The 19,119-nt window shown below is 36.4% G+C and overlaps 1 protein-coding gene across 1 annotated transcript in view; it reads right to left on the bottom strand.

Annotated features, from left to right (window-relative positions):
- Positions 1-10,380: 10,380 nt before the first annotated feature.
- Positions 10,381-19,119, bottom strand: part of LRPPRC (leucine rich pentatricopeptide repeat containing) — a 99,789-nt gene continuing 91,050 nt past the window's right edge. The window contains exons 34-37 of the mRNA XM_015813088.2: positions 15,102-15,176; positions 14,481-14,565; positions 12,680-12,822; positions 10,381-11,149 (exon numbers count right to left, since the gene is read on the bottom strand). Of these exons, the coding sequence (XP_015668574.1) occupies positions 11,081-11,149; positions 12,680-12,822; positions 14,481-14,565; positions 15,102-15,176 (372 nt within the window). The 3' untranslated portion in view covers positions 10,381-11,080. The remainder of the gene's footprint in view (positions 11,150-12,679; positions 12,823-14,480; positions 14,566-15,101; positions 15,177-19,119) is intronic.

Genomic DNA, 19,119 nt, shown 5'->3' with positions numbered 1-19,119 from the left:
AACCCCTCAACCTCCTTGCAGTAAGCACCCTCATTGTCACCATGAATAAGGCCCACTACTGTTGTATCATCTGCGAACTTCACAATATGGTTGGTAGCAAACTTAGCACAACAGTTGTGGGTCAACAGGGTGAACAGCAGTGGTAAAAGGTAAAAATAAGAGGAAGTGGATAGAAAGTTTCCTAGGAGTTGCTCCATGTGCGTGTGTGCACGTGTGCAGAAAGCAACTTCATCAGTTTTGTCTTGTAGTAAATTGTTATTTTCTCTTTAGCAATTTGGCAACCTTGTTCCTTCCCCCCGCCCCCCCAATACGCTTTAGAAATTCCCAGCACAGAAAGCTTGCCTCCTATGAAATGAAAGCAAACCCCCCCTCTAGACACAGACTTACTTACTTACTTACTGTACATTTAGTTATATTATATTTAACATAAAGGTAAAAATTGATATTAAAAAGTGAACTAGCATTTCAATAATTTTGAAATTACCCAACTTTCTCTTTAAAAAGATGAAAATTAAAAGAGATAGACCTAGACATTTTCAGTCTCACGTGGCATCATTAAACTGTCTAGATGGTGGTCTCTCTCTGATTCTTAATTATTCCTTTTTATTGTATTTAAGACTTTTTTTTTTAAAAAAAAGATTTTTTTCCCTTTTGCATAATGTTCTGTTATGATTAGGATCTCTTTTCTAATTTGCTAGTTTCCAGATTATATTGGCAAGTCAGTTCTTTCTTTTAAAAAAAACACCCCTCTATTTTTAAGGATTAAATTCTAGGCTGACTCTCTGTTGTGAATGCAAGGTGATGGGGTTCTTTTCTCCATTTTTTTAGAAAAAAGGGGGAGCAAATAGAAAGGAAGAGAGATAATTGGGGAAATCTCACACCACACGGAAAATTCTGAATTTAGAGGACGAAAGATGTAAAAATGCCTCCTTTATCTTCCCCTTTAGTTTTTCCTTTCTTTTGTGAAATGAATCAAGACTTGACATTGCTTAAACAAGGTTTTTAATTTTTTAAAATTCCACCCTCTAAATGTTCTGCGAAAGGGACTAAGCAGGATGGGTGTTATGACAAGAGGAGATACACGTACAATAGAATTTGGGGGAGAGCAAGGCTACAACAGCTATTTTGGCATTTGAAAGCCGAAAAGCCTTGCAGAAAGCAAGTGTGCACATGCTGTCGAGTTAAAAAAACATCTGTCAGATCTTACTTTATCTCCTTGCCCATCCTGATGTGCACAAAAGATACATAGATTCTCTTTTATCAGTCAAGAATTAGGGATGTGCAGCAACATCCGTGACTGTGGTCAATCTGTAAAACTAAGACTCATTATCATATAACTAATAATGCAACAATATTCATAAACGTTCCTGTACATTGAACTGCATCCTGGGATATCCTCAGAGAAAGGTCAAGATGAAAAAGATCAAGATGCCAGTTGCAGCTGGGCAAAGTCTCACCCTTTTTCATGCAATGCAAGCACACATGTGCATGTTAAAAGGGGGGGTTAACTAATCAAGTGGTTGCAGTTACTGTTTTCACTTTTTTGATACACGCATACCACAGATGCCCCTAACTACAGTGTCCAGAATTCTCATACAGGTTAATCTTTAACAATACTGGCTGAGTGTATTGCAAACATAACTAACAGGCAGGTTAGCAGCTGCCCCCCACCCCTTTTCTTCTCAATGTTTCGCATGGTATGGTTCGCTTTCTTTCAGTCTTTTCTCTCGCTAATTGACGACGTCTGCGAGCATCAATTAGCACATCCAGGTGTGAGCCTTCCGAATCTGACTCATGTTCCTCACACAGCTGAGCTTCATCAGAAACACGACTGGAGGGGCCAGGCTCTTCATCAAGCCGTGAGTCCTGTAATTCATCAGAGCCTCTCTCTGACCCTGACGGCCCCTCAAAGGCCTCCTCCACCTCCTCCTCAGATTCCTCAGACTCAGCTGTTGGGAACACAGGCTGGCACGGAATCACAACACTGACCAAAGAAAGTATCAGTAATCTCATGCCCCAGGAGATGGCCACATTTCATGAACTGGGAGCCAGGCCAAAAAGAATCTGAGAAGAACAAAACAGAAGTCTAAAGAAAGAACAAGGATAACCAAGGGAAGAGAAAAAAGGCTATAATAAAAGGAAGAATCATAATATGAAGAGGAGTTAGAAGAGGAAGGAGCAGAAAAAATCATTAGTAGCCAAAAGAGATTTAAAAAGATAAGCTTAAGAAATGTATTTACAATTTTATATAGAAAATACGCAATCCAGAAAGTGTTTATTTTAATTAATGCTTAAAAAAATCTAAGATTAGATTTACGCTGACATATATGAAATTAGAGCATGCAGGCAGGTTTACGTAAATAGATTATTTTTATGTGAGAAAGTAGTGTAATGTAAGTCAGATTTTATATTTTCTAGTCCAATATGATTTGACCTTTAGTTTACTAATCAGACCAATCTTCTCTAACTTGTTCTTTAGACATGTTGGGACTTCAATTTACATAATATCCTGAACACATGATGGATATTGTAATCCCATACATCTGAAAGCACCATATTGGGGAAGAATTCTGAAAGGGTCCATAGATGTGGGTGAGAGATACCTTATTATTTCAGGGTCATTTGCAAGAGATGCCATCTTATTGTGAGTACGAACACTGTTATCTAAGATTCGGACCAATAGACTTGATTAAATTTGAGGAAAGCCTAAGGCTGAGTTTGCTCTTTGCTTAATAGGAAATAAATGAAGAATGGCTTCTGTCATAAATCATGTGGTAGCCATATCATTTATAAGGGTCTCATTAACTGGATCAGTTCCGCCCTGTGAAATAATTCTATAGTGCCACAACACTTCTAAGATGAGGTATTAAGATCAAGATTTCTACCTGTTTTGGGCTAAATTTTAGTACCTATTGTTAAAATTACACACATAATATCTGCTTGTTTTGATTTAGGTTGTCCTAAGTGGAATCTTTGGTACCTTCAACAAAGATTTTTAAAAGAGCCAGAAGTGATCTCAGCATGTGATGTGGACTTTTGCTGTTAGCAGAGGAGATGCTATTTGTTTATGGGAATGTCATAATACATCAGCCAGGGAAGGAAGGAAAGAAGTCTTCAATAGGTGTTAAAAAAAGATTTTATAGTTCATTTGGCTGATACAACAAAGAAAAAAACTTGGAAATTCTTCTCTCTGAATCTAGAGAGAATAACTTATTTGAGGCAGTTCTTTTTTAAATTCCAGGGTGGGTGAGAAGCAATAAACGTACATGCATTCCTTTGACATGTGGCTTGAAACCCCCCCCCCAACCAAAGATGAACAACAACAGTTCACAGAGTGTTAACAACTATTAATTAAGGAGGCAACATTTAAATGGAAGGTTGAGATATTTTTAAAAAGCCATTTAACCCTTTCTAGAGCTTGCTTTCATAGGCAACTGAGGGAAAGAAGTATGCTCTTCTCATAGAGCCATTTGAGCAGGGGCTACTTTGAAATGGCAGCTTGGCTTGGTATTTGAACATAGAGTGCTTGTGACAACAAAGAAAAGCTGTTCATTTAGGCCAGGGGTGTCAAACTGCCGGCCCACGGGCCAGATGCATCATGCCAAAACTGCACCCACCCCATTGCCGGCAATGGGGGAAAAGTCGTGATACGTCGCAACATGTCACGTGACGTTGCGAGTTTGACACCCCTGATTTAGGCTGATTTTTTCCCCTTAAAAATCAAAATTTGCAACAAGGTGCAGCTGAATTTCAAGTAATTTGGTTCATAGATTGCATGAAAAATTTCTATTACTCAGCATTACAAGAATTAGATTTTAATAAGGCAGTGTCCACCATTGTTGGCTGAACTTGATAGATCACCAGATCTGGAGGGCACCAGATTGAGGAATATTTTCCTTAAATATTCTTGTACAGGTGGTTTGTCAGGAGCTGAATGTGGAAAATAGGCGTAAATATTCCATTAACTTTCTGCTCACAGCCTTACTGAAAAAGGGATAAATGGGAGGAACCTGTGCAGAAACCCTTCCCCACCCCAGATTTCCAGAACAGAATGTAGTGAGAACTGACACAATTAATAGACTTGCCAGTCATTCATGATGTAGTTCAGAAGCACTCTACCACTGCTCCACACTTTTCTCAAAAGCTTTCAGCATGATGTGGCCTACATGCTTGTGAGCCTGGAGCATACAGAAAACACTATCAACCAATTATTTCTTGCAAATTTGTCCATCTCAGCTAGTTTACAGCTGAGTGTATAATGTAGAGAATGTCAGCCAATTAAAAGCATGTGTGTTTTGTGTGTGTGTGTATGAAGAATGATTATTTACAAAGTGAAAAGCTACAGAAAAATAATCAAGAATATAGAAAAAAGGAGATAAAAAGAAAAATAGGAAAGATAGGAGAAAATGTGAACAGTATATGTCAAGAAAAGAGAAAGAAAAATGAAATATTTAAAAACTGACTTCGTCTTTTTTTGCAGCAGTTACAGAGTTAATACTGCTTTCACCCTCCTAAATTACAATAACCCAGTTCCTTTCTCCCCATACACAACCCTTTTTAATCACCATATCTAAAGTTCATCAGTTCATTTTTATTCATTTTCAGCAGAAAGCCCATAAAGGGTTTCCAGTCTTTTATACAAATAGTTATTGCTCCTTCCCTAAGTAACTCATTTAGCTATTTCTACAAGTTCTGCTACAACAATTAAACGTTTTCCGTTACCATAGCTGAGATATCTTATGGGAAGATCCAGTGAGGGTGACATGGCAACAAGTTCTGTAAGACTAGCATGCCAGCATAGTTGCTATTGCTGTTCAAATGACAAAGTTTATGGCAACATGAAGCAAGGTTCAGTGTAATTTTGGACATTTATTATTCAGAACATGAAAATTAACGGTCTGGTTCTGTTTTCCTAATTAAGAATTATATAGCAATTTTATATTCCATGCACTGGTACAGAGGAGGAGAGTTTTATAGCCATGTTCAACCTGAATTTAAAACAAAATGCAAGCAAGGTGTCATCTTGTGGTTGGAGAGTGGAATGCCGAAGTTGGAAATATAAAGGAAGAAACTACAGTTGGCAGCATGGCCTAGAAAACTGACAAGAAGCAGGGGAACCACAGTTCAATCTCTGTCAATCCAATTATTTCTTCATTGTTGACACAGTATTCAAATAACCAAAATAATACCTACATAGACATCATCCGATGGAGTACACAGAAGTCAAATTGATTATATTATTTTTAGAAGGGTGGAAGGGCTCAGTTATAACAACAAAGATGTAACCAAGGGGGCTGACTGTGGAATAGATAACAAGTTCCAAATTCAGCTAACCTGGAAGAAAGAAGACAACCAATTTCATGATCTTGAAAATATACCCACTATTTTCAAAGAGAGCAAGAGGAATAGCTTTGAAACTTCATTAGTCATGACATACATTAAAAGGGGAGATTTGGTGATATCCACCCTCTTAATAATTTTATCATTCTCTCTCTTCCATGAGCCATTGTTTCTCTGTACGCAATTCCTTTAAAACTTGTGAGGAACTAGAAAAAGCCTTCCTCCTATTTCACTAGAATGATTAAACTGAATATTAAAAATAATCATCACAGCAGTCTGATGCCAGAAGAACCCAAAGTGCAGAACTGTTTCTCACCAAGTAATACTTTGTCACTAAATAAACCTAAAGCTGCTGCAACCATTCGTGTGATAGGAACAATGTAAAATTGCTATCTTTGTTTTTTGGATTCCTAAAAATACAATCACAAAAAATGGCTTGTTGCTGTACTTGACCTACCACAGCATTTTCCAAGAGTAAAACCTCACATTCAGGATGCCATTAATTTCATTTTGACTGCTTTGACCACCATTTTAAAACTCTGTTTCTCTGCATTCTAAATAATAACAACAAATTACTACTAGTAATTGTTTACAGTGATTATTTGGCTAAGTATTATCTTTATTCAGAAAAGCAATTTTCTTTCTTTTTCCTGTTCTGGTTGCAGTGGGTCTTAATACATTCAATTGTTTGGAATGTATCTCCAATTCGTTCCTTTTCAAAAAGAATAAAGAGGGTTTGACTATTTAGCTATGTATTTTATGGAGAACATCAGTATTCCACATAATAAAAAGTACATTATAGCTGCTTTATAATATATTCAATCCCAGAAGCTTGACACTGAACACATTCATGTGTATAAATAATAATAAACCCATAAATTACTACAATTTTCTGCTCCTCCTGCAGTTAATGGTACAATACACTTTTCCAAAGTAGTTTTCACTTGCTCCATTTAGATAAATTCATAATGTTATTAGCATGGCTTAGAAAAGTTATTCATACAAATACAACACACACACACACAGAGAATATTCTTGGACATTGGATAATGTTTACTGGAGCTATGGCAGTCCCTTGAAGTTTATATTGAGAAAAGGAAACAAGAATTGTATCTTTAAATGCCAAGTGAATTTTATTTTATTATCTTACTTATGTATTGATATGACATTCAACTCAAACTATGTGACTCTGGGTCACATACAAAAGACACCCCCCCATAATTAAAATAAATGACAGTTAAAACTTTGGTATTGTTTTTTGGACCAAACCAATGGTTAATCAACCACAATTAAGGCTACTGGAAACCAAATTAATCAACAAGGGCCTCTGTTCAGTCTGTAATTTATTCTTTATTCCATCTTCTTGATTTGAAATCCTGTTGTATAGTACAATTACCTGTTTCCTCCTTTTGAATTTTCATCAGTGTAAGAATGGGGGAATATGGAAGGTCTTTGCCAATGTGTCAGAAATTATTCACTATTACCCCGTTAATAGGCCCTTTTCCACACAGTAAACCATACATGTGATTTTTTTAAAAATCTATTTTTACATAAAATACTACATTTGCATACAGGACTACTGGTTCATTTCAAATCCACATTGTTGATTCAGTTCTCAACCTTGAATTGTTTGGACTGCTGGTATGAAAAATAAAGTATTTGTGCATTAACTGGGGTGGATTGGGGAAATAGAAAAGTCAAAGTAGTTGTCACAATTACATGATCACTGCTGCCCTCTCAACTTTTTTGACCTTACTTGAAAAATGTGCCCTTACAGAAACAGTTGATTTGGAAATTTATGAGTTTTTATGTATTACATAAAAAAATATTGAATTTTTTTAGTTATTATGTCCGGACATAATTCAGTCACATCTTGTATCCTACTAAACAGAACTATTATACTGTGTGACTGCAGATCTCAAAACCAACTAAAATTGGATCTAGTTTTTTGTATTTATATTTGTAGTCAAATAAAAAGTTAGGATGACTCATCTCTGGTGCATTTACAAATTTGCTGAACGCTACCATCACTCGTGTTTTCATCCTTTTTGCTGGTGAGGACATATATTTATTATAATAGATATAAATACATGTATTAAAATTAAGCAAGCTGGAAACCAATTTTTTAAGGAACTTTTAAAATGCTTTTTTCCAGTGTTTTTTTGTGCTCAGAAACAATCTTTTTTGTAACCATTTCTATTTCAAAGATACTAAGTGACATAATAAAACCAAGGGAGGTTCTTATAGTATTTTGTTTGCAATCCTGAATCTGTTGCTAAGTGAATAATGCTGGTTTACCTTTAATAGTGTCTATGGCAGGGGTAGGCAACCTTGGCTCTTTTATGACTCGTGGACTTCAACTCCCAGAATTCCTGAGCCATGGTGGCTCAGGAATTCTGGGAGTTGAAGTCCACGAGTCATAAAAGAGCCAAGGTTGCCTACCCCTGGTCTATGGAGATTCTCAATCATCCAGGTCATGGTTGTCCCAAAGGTGCTTTTCAAAAAAACAACTGGACTTTCTTGGATTTTTTTTTTTAAACATTTCACTTCTCATCCAAGAAGCTTCTTCAGGTCTGACTGACAGGTGGGGAAATGGAATGATTTATATTCTTTGCAGGATTCTTTCCATTCCCCACCAGTCGGTCAGAACTGAAGAAGCTTCTTGGATGAGAAGTGAAACATTTTCAAAGGAAAAAAACAGAAAAAGTCCAATTGTCTTTTGAAAAGCATTTTTGGGACTTTAATTCTAATATTACTGGGGAGGGGGCCACAGGGGAAAATCCATGTATGATGTAAAGCGCAAGGAAATCTAGTCTTAGGAAAAATAGATGGATGGAACTGAGCATATTAATATGGAGAAAGGATGATTATGATGCAATGTAACTAACTCTATGAACTGTTCGTGAATCAAATAGATTTTTCAACGTTTGCCAAATGACCTCATTTACTTTATGATTGTTATTAAATGACAATCTTGTTCCCTTGACATATCAGCTCTATGCGATAGCAAAACACATGACCAAAAAACTATTGAGGACAACTGCATTTTGCTCTTTTACAGACATTTGTCATCTTGATTTTTTAGCGGTTCCCTTAAGACATTCCACAAGTTCTCTATTTTCATACTTTAATATACTTTGGTTTCTCTAATACACTTTGCTCCTCTGTGAATAGAACAGTTCTTCTAAACAAGAGTTGTGGTCTATTGAATGGATTGCCGAAAGGATTCAATCAGAGAAATATTTTTTTCTGGAGTAGTTCCAAAAAAAAGAAGAAATGCCTTTCATTACAAAATAACATTAAATACTTAAATCAACTTCCGTGCAAAACAAAACACTCAAACGTGGAGGCACGTGTCATTATCTTTATATAAGCACTACAGAAAAATAATTATAGTGCTAATTAGCAAAACCTGTTGTGCTTTATTATACAGCTCTTTCTTGTTTTCCTGAAAATTTAAGCATAGAAAGGGAATAATTTAATCACATCATTCTATTATCAGTATGGAGAGCCAATTTGAGCTAGAAAACAAGAGACTGAGTTCTAGTGCCACCTTTGGCACGAAAGCTGGCTGCATGACTTTGGGCCAGTCACTCTCTTACCCCACAATGCCAGGCTAGTTGACTAACCTAGTTAGTCAATTCCTGTTGCAACCAATGGATCAACACTTGGCTGATCTGAAAAAAACAGATGTTGCACTTGCAGGAAATATACTAGGAATTTTTTTTCTATTATCAGGGTTGATGAGATTCGAACACCCTATGGAGAATGAGGGATGAACTCTAACATTTATAGTGAAGTATACCTTGTGCAGTGTCAATTATGTAAACAAACTATGGTTTCAGAAAGCAACGTCCCAGTGGAAAAAAAAATCAGGTGATCTTCCATTATCCTCACAAATTCCTAGCCAGGATCTTTTATACAATTCTACTTCCAAGGGTAGCATGTTGCAAAAATGAAGGTATTTGTATTTCTTGGTTATGTGTGAAAGTTTATACAGGTTGCTTCAGAAGTATTTTAGGGAAAACAGAAATGAAACCCTAGAAGGTTGCTATAGATCATGCTGCTCAGATTTACAGAGTATTATTTCAGTTAAGTCAAGAAACTAGACTTTTCTACGTATTTAAAAAAGACGGTTTGTTACTTTCCCGGATCTTCTCAATGATCAGACTGTCAGAGTGGTGGAATAGATTAGCTTGATCCATCCAGGTTGTTCTTTGATCTGGGTCTGAAACTGAGGTGGGAAAAACAGCAGTGACCACAGCATGTGATATGTGTGCTATGCATTTTGTTTCTGTCATATTGTCTCTCATGTCTTCCCCAACACTTGTGTGTGCATGACAATCAAGAAGTTGATAAATGAGGAATTATACTGCAAGCCCCGCCTCTTTTAAATGGGCATGCAATATTGATGAAAATAGAAATAGGATGGGGCTTGCATTATAATGCTATATTTGGCACATTGATGATTTTGAGTTCCCCCTCCAACACTACCAGGCAAGAACGATACGGAGGACAACAAAAGAGGAACCAAATGCATTGCTCCATCTCTCCACCAATCGGGAGCTTTCACATAGTCTCCAAAATGTATGAAGAAAGTTCTTGGCTGCACTTCAAGGGCAGATTGGTTAAAAATGTTCCCAAGTCTCAATTTGATAAATACCTTCAACATTTTAAGCATGCTCAGGACAATGCGCCATTAATGTGCCTCTAATAACAAACTGTAATGAAACAAAACAGTACAGAAAAATACTCCATGCTGTGAGTATAAAAAATTTAACAATGCAAATCTATGGCACTGGTACCACTAATGAAAAATGTACTACATCTATAGAAATTTCTTAGATAAAGCAGTAATTTGTCCAAACCTTGACAGACAATTGGCTAAAGTCAATTATTCCTGATTATTTATTTGATTTGTATAACTGCCCATCTCACAATTTTCTAATTGTTATGCTGTATCCATAAAGTAAAAATAACTACAGAGCTTTGCATTAGTACAATGACCATTAATGAAGTTTGCATATTTTCTAAAAAGAAACTAACATTTTCAAGGAAATATTTACAATATAATACTGGTGAGAATGAGGATTATTTATGGTTTTGGAGTCTGAGCAAATTCTGAAGTCTGAAAGAGCAACAGAAATCTGAAATCTAATTACTGTAGCTAAATCTGGGAGCAGAAGTATCCTTATTTTACCCCATTTTCATGCGAGAAAAGATTGGAAACTCAATCAAAAGACATTTAGAAATTTTAGGGATCAGAAGGATTTTGGAAAAATTACAGCTCTTTCTGTTGGCTGACTATAGCTGTTTGTCACCCATCATGGTTACCACCTTCATTTTTTGTGCTGATTTCCCCTTACTTATAATCCAACCACTCTTCTTGTTGTTTTTTTAAACAAATCATGTATACATGCACAACTTTATTCTATGAAGCCAGAATTTTACTGGAATAGATGTAGGTAGGTAGGTAGCAAAATGAATGCTGACCAGAAGAAATGAAGAAACAGTGATATATACAGTTCACATATAACTCTTCTATATGTATTTTTGTTAGCAGCAAAAGCAACCTTCAGGCTAAAACTATTGTAAAATCTGTAATGGTACAGAAGTCAGTCATTACACAAAAAGTCCTATTTTTCACCTTTTATTTTCTCTCTGGCAATAACACAGAATCTAAAACAGGCCCTTTTACAATAATCACAGTATTTCTAACAGAAGCTAATATATAAACAAGTTAATCGTCATCTGATGAATGTGATTCCTTTTCAGTCCTTAACTTCTCTGCGTAGAATGCGAAGCTTTCCTATAGTAAAAAAAAAGCAAGAAACAAAAAGAAGGCAAGAAAGTGAAGTGAGAAGCCATATTTTAACACATATCCAAGCAATTTCCGCATCAAATCCCCAGACCTTCTCTTTAACAGGATATTTGATATATCTATTCTAATGTCAATGATATTAAAAATATAAGGATATTTTTAATGGGGAAGTATTGCTACTCTGTAATAAATTACAACCATTTGGTTAGCAATATTCAAAGTCACAACGGCACTGAAAAGAGTGACTTAGGACCAGCCCTTGAACTTACGACTGTCACAGCACCCCATGGTCATGTGAGCAAAATTTGGGTACTTGGCAACTGGCATGTACCTTACGATGGCTGCAGGGTCCAAAGGTCATGTGATCACCATTTGCAACCTTCCTAGCTGGCTTCTGACAAGCGAAGTCAATGGGGGAAAATGGATTTACTTAATGACTATATGATTCCCTTAAAAACAACAGTGATTCGTTTAATGGCAAAAAGCTCACACAAAAGCTCATAAAAAGATGTATAAAGTATAAGCAGTCCTTGCTTAACAAATTGGGACCAGAATTTCCACTGTGAAGTGATGTGGTCATAAAGTGTGACATCATAACCGTACAGTTTAGCGATAGCAATCCTGGCAGTCCCCATTGCTGTCATTAGGTGAGGACACCTCCTTGCAACCTCCTGCTGAATTTCAAAAACAAAGTCAATTGGGAAGCTGGCAGTCTTGGACGGCTCACAAGCAGGCCAGCGGGGAGTCAGTGGCCGTGGCGACATGAGTACAGCTAGGCCAGGAGTGGCTCCTGCCGGGTACAGGAGAGTGAGCTGGTGAGTGCCACAGGTGCAAGTGTCACCAGGCCAGGGTGCCAGGTGTGAAAGGATGTGCCCAGGTGGCTGCTAGGGTGTAACATGAGCACAGCCAGGCATGTGCTACGGTGTGTGGGCTAGAGTGTGTGCTGTGGGTCACTGGGATTGTGTATTCCATAGCCAGGCTCCTCAGAACAAAAAGTGGAAGGAATGGGAACCACTTGCCAGCTTTGCTTTTGGGGAAGCCAGTAGAGGAGTTCACAACTGGTGACCACGGGATACTGCAACCACTCTAGGCGGGACCCTGGTGGCAGCACTCTGGATGTGCCTGGATCACAATTATGTGACTGCAGGAGTGCTGGAATAGTGGGAATTTCGAGGAGTGCTTGTAAGTAATACTCTGTAACTGAATGAATGGTTGTTAACTGAGGACTGTATGTAGCAATCAGCTGACATTAGATTTTATTCTACACTAAAGCATGCAGTAATCATTTAAACGTAAAATATTCTGCAAATGTATGGTAAACCCACACCTGAGTTTGAACCTTTGGCTTAAAAATACAGATCCCACAAGTTTCTGTTCTCCCACTAATGAAATCACACAGTAGAGTAAAACAATAAGCGTTCTCTGAGAAACTTTAATCTGATCAAAATTAAACATGGCAAGTTTTATTAAATTTCAAGCACAGAGATTTTTCCCCCCTGAAAATCAGTAAGCACTCACAGGAGGTTCAGTGAAAGGAACAGGCTGTCCGTATTCTCTCAGAAGGACTGCCAAACGTTTCAAAGATAGCTCATTGAAGTCCATATTTTTTGCTTTCATTTCTTCATACAGAGCTTTACATGAAACTACGTCCTTTTCCAAGTCTAAAAAGGAAAAACAAACCCAAATAATTTGTAAGTATTGACGTTTTTTGCCTTTGTAGAGCTGGGGTAGGCGTGGCCTGTGCATGACACATCCGGCCCGCCAGTCTGACACCCCTGTTATACAGGTCTATTTCTAAGAACATAAAACACAAGTCAATCAGAACAGTACCAGTGGTATTCAGTGCTACTGTATTCTTTTAAATACTGATAAGATCAAAGTTTGTTTAAGAGATGAAGATAGTTACAACCCTGGTCAATGATTCCCATTCAAAAAATAAACTCCTAAAGAAGGCTTTCTGCTTTGACCATAAACAGCCGAGGTTGCTTTTACACCGAAGCTTTCATCCTCAAGCAACTGAGCCCTTAAAAAAAGGCTCTACAGAAATGTCTTTGCAACTCTGACCTCCAACATAGCACTACTAATTTCTATGTTTTCCTACAGAGCTTGTGCAGAAAAACATTTACTGTCGTTTCTCTGCTTCTTCATGTAATGAATGACAGAAACACTAAACAGTGTTTTGGGAAATTATGCTGAACTGATTTGATTTTCATTTAGCTTGTGGTATCTGCTTTTCCAACAGGGAGTTACTTAACTAAAAAGCTTATATTCCATGGAGGTGTATGCCTCGGATCCCTCCATTTGCCAGAAAGAAACTCCCCACTCACAGCTGCAAGTAGAAGAGTCGCTTTCTAACTGTGGGAGGCTTCAGAATTTGCAGAAAGTGATGGTTTAATAAAGGTATAATAGAAATTGTTAACTTCCCATTCCTTTAAAATGGAAGTATCTATTGTATGAAAGAATAATGAGATTATGTTTAATGGACCGCATAACTGAGACATTTTCTTAGTAATTCTTTATTCTTGGAAGACTAACAGTATAAAGAGCTTCTCCTACCTCACCGCCCACCTATACATAGGTATCGAGAAAAGGATTGTAGAGAATTAGTCTCAATGAAAAACAGAATGACTATATATTGGTTTGCTGCCTTTGCCGGAGATCTGATTTGTATAACTCACTCTCTGGAGAGTTTAAGCAACCCTGATTCACCTCCAAATGCAGTGGGTTTCAGCTCCTGTAACTCCCATCCACATTTCTTTTTCATGAGGAGGTGCTACATTTTTAAAAATGCCAAAATATCATAACGTCCAGTGTTTCTGAAAGTATACCATCCTGTATGTGTGTTTAGAAACTGAATATTAATAACTAATATCTGGGATAGCAGAGAATTCTAATGCTTTACAGTGAAAAAAAGATCACTGTCAAAATATGGCTAAAAATTCTTAAATACAAAATATGGAACTTTGAAACGGGTATGCGCAAATAGGCAGGGAAGAAATACATGATGCAAGACACAGATTTGTGAGCCTCTGCCATTACAACGTCCCATTGGACACCTAGTTCAATATGTCTATGTCAACTTGTGATAGATATCTGTCATCTTCATGGTGCTTTCTTTCCTTCCAGTGGAGTAGCCGGAACAGTCTTAAAGAGAATCCACCTTTTGAAAGTTTCCCCAAAGTGCCTCCAACTTTAAGCTTTATGATTTTGTTACAGCCATTTAAAAAATTATCAAACTGCTGATAGCATTTGCATCAAAAGATAACATTAAAATGCAAATATGTACACAAAACGTAAAAAACCAAACACTAAATCTTACAGTAGCTTTTCAGGAGGTAGTGGGACAGATGCTCTTGTTCTTTGAAATCAGGTATCAGGTCCCATAAAGTCTTGATCTTTTTGCTCTAGAAAAATTACAGGCACAGAATATTAGTGAAACATCTTTCATAAAGATTTAGGGCTAAGGAAGAACAAAAGTGCTATTTGAATCCAGAGATACTTTCAGCAGAAAAAGCATAATCTGGACAGCTTATTAGAGAAACCAAGGGGGAAAAATATAGGAAACTACCTTGTACCATTATTATAATTTATTATAAGCAGTTCTCCAGGGTTTCCCACAGATTTTTCCAAAATCTATCTGCTAAGGATTTAATCTGGGGCACTCTGCATACAGATTATGTGCTTTATCCCTAAACTACAGTGACTCAAGTTGTAAATCATGTATGTTTATTAACTTTAGAGTCAAAAGAAGGTAAGATATTCACTTATTAAATTAGAATATCTCCCTTTTTCTTTTCTCTTCTTGGCTTGAGAAAGTAAAATCTTAACATCCCTGTGAAAATGTTCAACAATGCAAATGCTGACATCAGAACACAATTAAGTAAAGATGCTAGAAAGACTATGCTAAGTACATTCAATTTTTTAAAAAAAGTTTATATACCTGTCCTTTGGTCCTCGATTTCTGTATAATAAAAGCTATGATATAATTCCTTTGTTCACTTATTGCTTTGTTTCTCTTGAAAGAGAGAAGGGGGGGGGACAAAAAGAAAGAAAATTAAATGAGCAAAGTAACTGTAATATTTTGATAAATAAAACACACCTAAGGTGAAAACTTTCAATTAGAAAAATTCACAATAGCCAATAATATATTATTACTAAAGGCCTTAATGGTCAACTACTTATTAAAAACCTGGAGGAAGAAACATACACGGGATTCTAAGACTTATTTTTTCTTCTTTTTCTGACAAATGCGACTCTTGGCATTATAAACATTATGTTTGTTGCAAAGGGAGAAGAAAAAGAAGAAATGGCTTAATATCCCACAGAAAAGAGATTTAGGACTGTAAAAGAAAGAAAGGGGGGAAGATTATTCTTCTACAATTATTCTGCCAAGCATTCACAAGTGAGGCAGGGATCATAAGGTTAATTATACATTTAATAAGGTGTCAGAGAGATAACTGCTCGTTTCTTTATAAAAATTAAAATGTACAAAGCAAGTTCTCTTTAAAGTATAATTACCTACACTTACACATACAAAAGGACTGATTTCAATCTCTCTATTTTATAAAAGGCTTTCTCTGCAACAGACAGCCACTGCTCAAGAGACAAAAGTTAAACTCAAAAGTTTTTTTTGACAGACCCGAAAAAATCAAGTGTCTGTCCCATCTCAGAAATTCTATTGAAGGAGAGAAAAGAAAAAACAGTAAAGCAGACAATAAAACTAAAACATTGTCTGATTTGTTGCTTTTTAAATTTCTCTCTTGTTTTTTGAAAACTTGAAAAATATACACTGACTTTGCCACCCCCCCCAAGCCCTGTCAATGTTAAAACTTTCTATTCCCCTTTGTTTAGAAGTAGAAATATAAGCAAGTCCTATAAATTGGGGGCCGGCAATCTTTTAGCAGCTGGGGTGATTTTTAAGAAAAGGTTTTAAACCTCAGAGGAAGCAGGGCAACATGGTGTTTAGCTTCCTTTCTGAACCCTTTAATTCTGGTCTGGGTCTGTGTGTGGGTAAGAGAGAAAACAGATGTGCTATAAGGTAATTCACTAACCTTTTTATAGTTCGTTTAACTTTTAAAAAAGCTACAAACATGTTTATTTACTGTTGAATTTAATCAGCATAATTTGAGTGGGCTCCAGTAGATACAAAATGGAGTCGGGGTGTGCATATTATCACTGGGTTATCCTTCTGCTACAGATTTCTGTGAAGACCCATTAATTCAACAAACTATTAGCACCAGAGCTGTCCTGATAGGCTGTTGCACGAACTCAAAGAATTTTGTGGTAAAAATTAAACCAGGAAAACATTATTTTTCTTTTTTTGGCTCCAAACCTGTAATGGTCAGAGACCTAGCACAGAAAATGTGTTTTTGAATTTTGCTGTATTTTGTTACCAATATTTAGCTGTAGTGATAGAAGTGGTATGTACTCTTCAATTCATGGATGCTATCCCTCTTCTGCTCCATTCATTCACAATCTAGGATATGAAACTATTTCATGAAGGGCATCTTAAAATAAATAGCATGCAATATAATAGCAAAATGCTATTTCTGATTCTAATTCCATGCCTTAGTTAAATAGTGCATTGCGTATTGAAATAAATGGGTCACCTTCCTTGAGAGATAGTCACAAAATATGGTCCTAAATCCTTGAGTTTATTCGTGAGTATTAGCCTTAATAGTATGTGTACATGATTCTGGACCACCACAATAGAATTATAATCTGTGCACCAATTGAGAGATAAAAAATGCCGTATGGAATCTTTATGGCAGAGTTAGCCACTTCTAACAAGCAATTTTTTAAAAAAAAAAAACACCCTTTAAAAGATGTAAGATTACACATAATTTGGGGCAAAGCAACTTGAAACTAAAGTTAATGACAAAGAGGCATATTACAACCAGTTTAAAAAGTTATCATAGCTTTTATAACTCTCAGTGCTAAGAGATGAGAAACTTAAGACATATTGTTCAAAATTCCCATATGGAATTAGTTACAGAAGATACTATCTCTTAATGCATTTTTCACTAATTTGGACAATATTTATTGCTGTCTTCAAAGGACTCAACTTCATCCTTTAAGAATATGAAGGTCCCCAACCTTTTGGGCACCAGGGACAGGTTCTGTGGAGAGAGGTTTTTCCGTGGACCGGAGGGTGCGTGGTTTTGTGTGCTGCCTGCATCCTGAGGATGGGGCTTTGCTTGTTTGTGCGGACGGGTTGCTGACATTCCATGGCCCGGTACTGGCCCACGGACCTGGGGTTAGGGACCCCTGAACTAAAGGATTGGGTTAGAGCAAAGGTGACAAAGAAGTTTCCATGGCATTCACCTTGTTGCCCACCATAACCTGAATATATTTATGAAGAACAAAAAGAGGACAAAGAAAAATAAAAATAAATGATGCCTCAGTCTCAGCATTTGGGATGCTGAGAGAAGAAGACTAAGACAAGTTGCTTGGTTCTTCCTTTCTCTTGATCTTAACACAGTAAAGAGGTCCCTTGACAAGAAAGGTAAACCAGAGTTTCTGCTTTGGTAAATCCGACAAATGATACTCTATTACAGTAACTTTGTATATCTATATATACAAATCTATATATAGAGAGAGAGCCATTAGGCAAATCCTTAGTACCACTAAGATAATATAACACATTGAAATATTTATATTAATTTTAAATGAAACTAAAAATATTTTACACGTATATTTATAAAAATCCCGAAACAAAAAAACCAGTCCTAATTTTATAACATAAAAACGTGTCTTCTAAAATCAATGATACAAAGTATATGCAGCTAACTATCCAGTCATCTTCAAACAACAAGAAATGTTTTAAGAACACCACTCCAAATCTGCTCACTGATTTTCCATGAACAAATCCAAATCGTTTCCTTGAGCAGAAATTAAACAAATTTTAACATTCTAGATAAGCTATTCATAATGGTAATGAGATCCACTGAAAACCAACAGAACTCTTCAATGTCCAGATGATGACCAAGCACTAAAGTTCTTTTAATTTTATAAGCAACAGACAAAAGCCTTCTTTTACCACACAGTCCTATTACCTAATCTCCCCAGAGGGGGTGTTTTTCTTTCCATTTCCCTTTTAAAGTATTTAGCAGCTAAGCAAGAACCAGCATATAAAGTAGTGTTTTTTTAATCAGATACTGGAAGCAGGCTTCTGTTTGACAGAGGGAGCTTATACGAAGCCCACAATTTGCTGGATCATTGTGGTTCTCCGACTGCCACCTGCTGGGAAAGTCAGCCTGCTGGAGCCTGTTTGTGTACATTCCCAGTGCCAGCTCTTATCACTCAGTTTGTTCTGCATTTTGCTCAAGCTCTATATTTAGCCCTGTTAAAGTAGCGCAAACATGGTCATCCCATTCCCTGAAGACTGCCAATTCTAAAAGGGGAGAGAACATGGTTCACTGCATTTGTCAGTTAACAAATTAATTGCTTTAAAAAAAACAAAAACAAAAAAAACCCCAACAAAACCTCTTTTAGTACTTTAGCAATTCAAAAGCTAAGGAAATCACTGTTTGAAAAATAAAACCCCATTTTTGCTTGAAAAATGTTTAATGGTAAACCATGTTCACTGTCTGAGTTTTTAATTTTAATTTTCCATTAAGCATAGACAGAAAATACTTTATCAAAAAATACAGCCTTTGCTCTCCTTTTCCCATCTGCTCTGCAGCAAAACAGACCTAGACATTTATAACAAGTCTGTAAGAAGCAGAATATGCTACATCCAGGACATACTTCTAAAGGTGGCATATTTAGGATAAACCTGAGATTACATTACTCTAAAAAGCACTTGTTCCTTTGTTTCAGAGTTTTAGAATCATTTCATCTGCCTCCAAAAATATAAGAAAATAATAAAAAAACAAATATTTATCTGAACAATTGTAGTGTAATACCTGGATACATAATAAAACCTTTAGTATATCTTGTCCATAGAATGTTTTATT

The sequence above is a fragment of the Protobothrops mucrosquamatus genome, unplaced genomic scaffold (genome assembly GCF_001527695.2).
Source record: "Protobothrops mucrosquamatus isolate PMUCROS unplaced genomic scaffold, P.Mucros_1.0 scaffold134, whole genome shotgun sequence".
In the NCBI taxonomy this organism is placed as follows: Eukaryota; Metazoa; Chordata; class Lepidosauria; order Squamata; family Viperidae; genus Protobothrops; species Protobothrops mucrosquamatus.
This window is presented reverse-complemented; position numbering and strand designations above follow the sequence as displayed.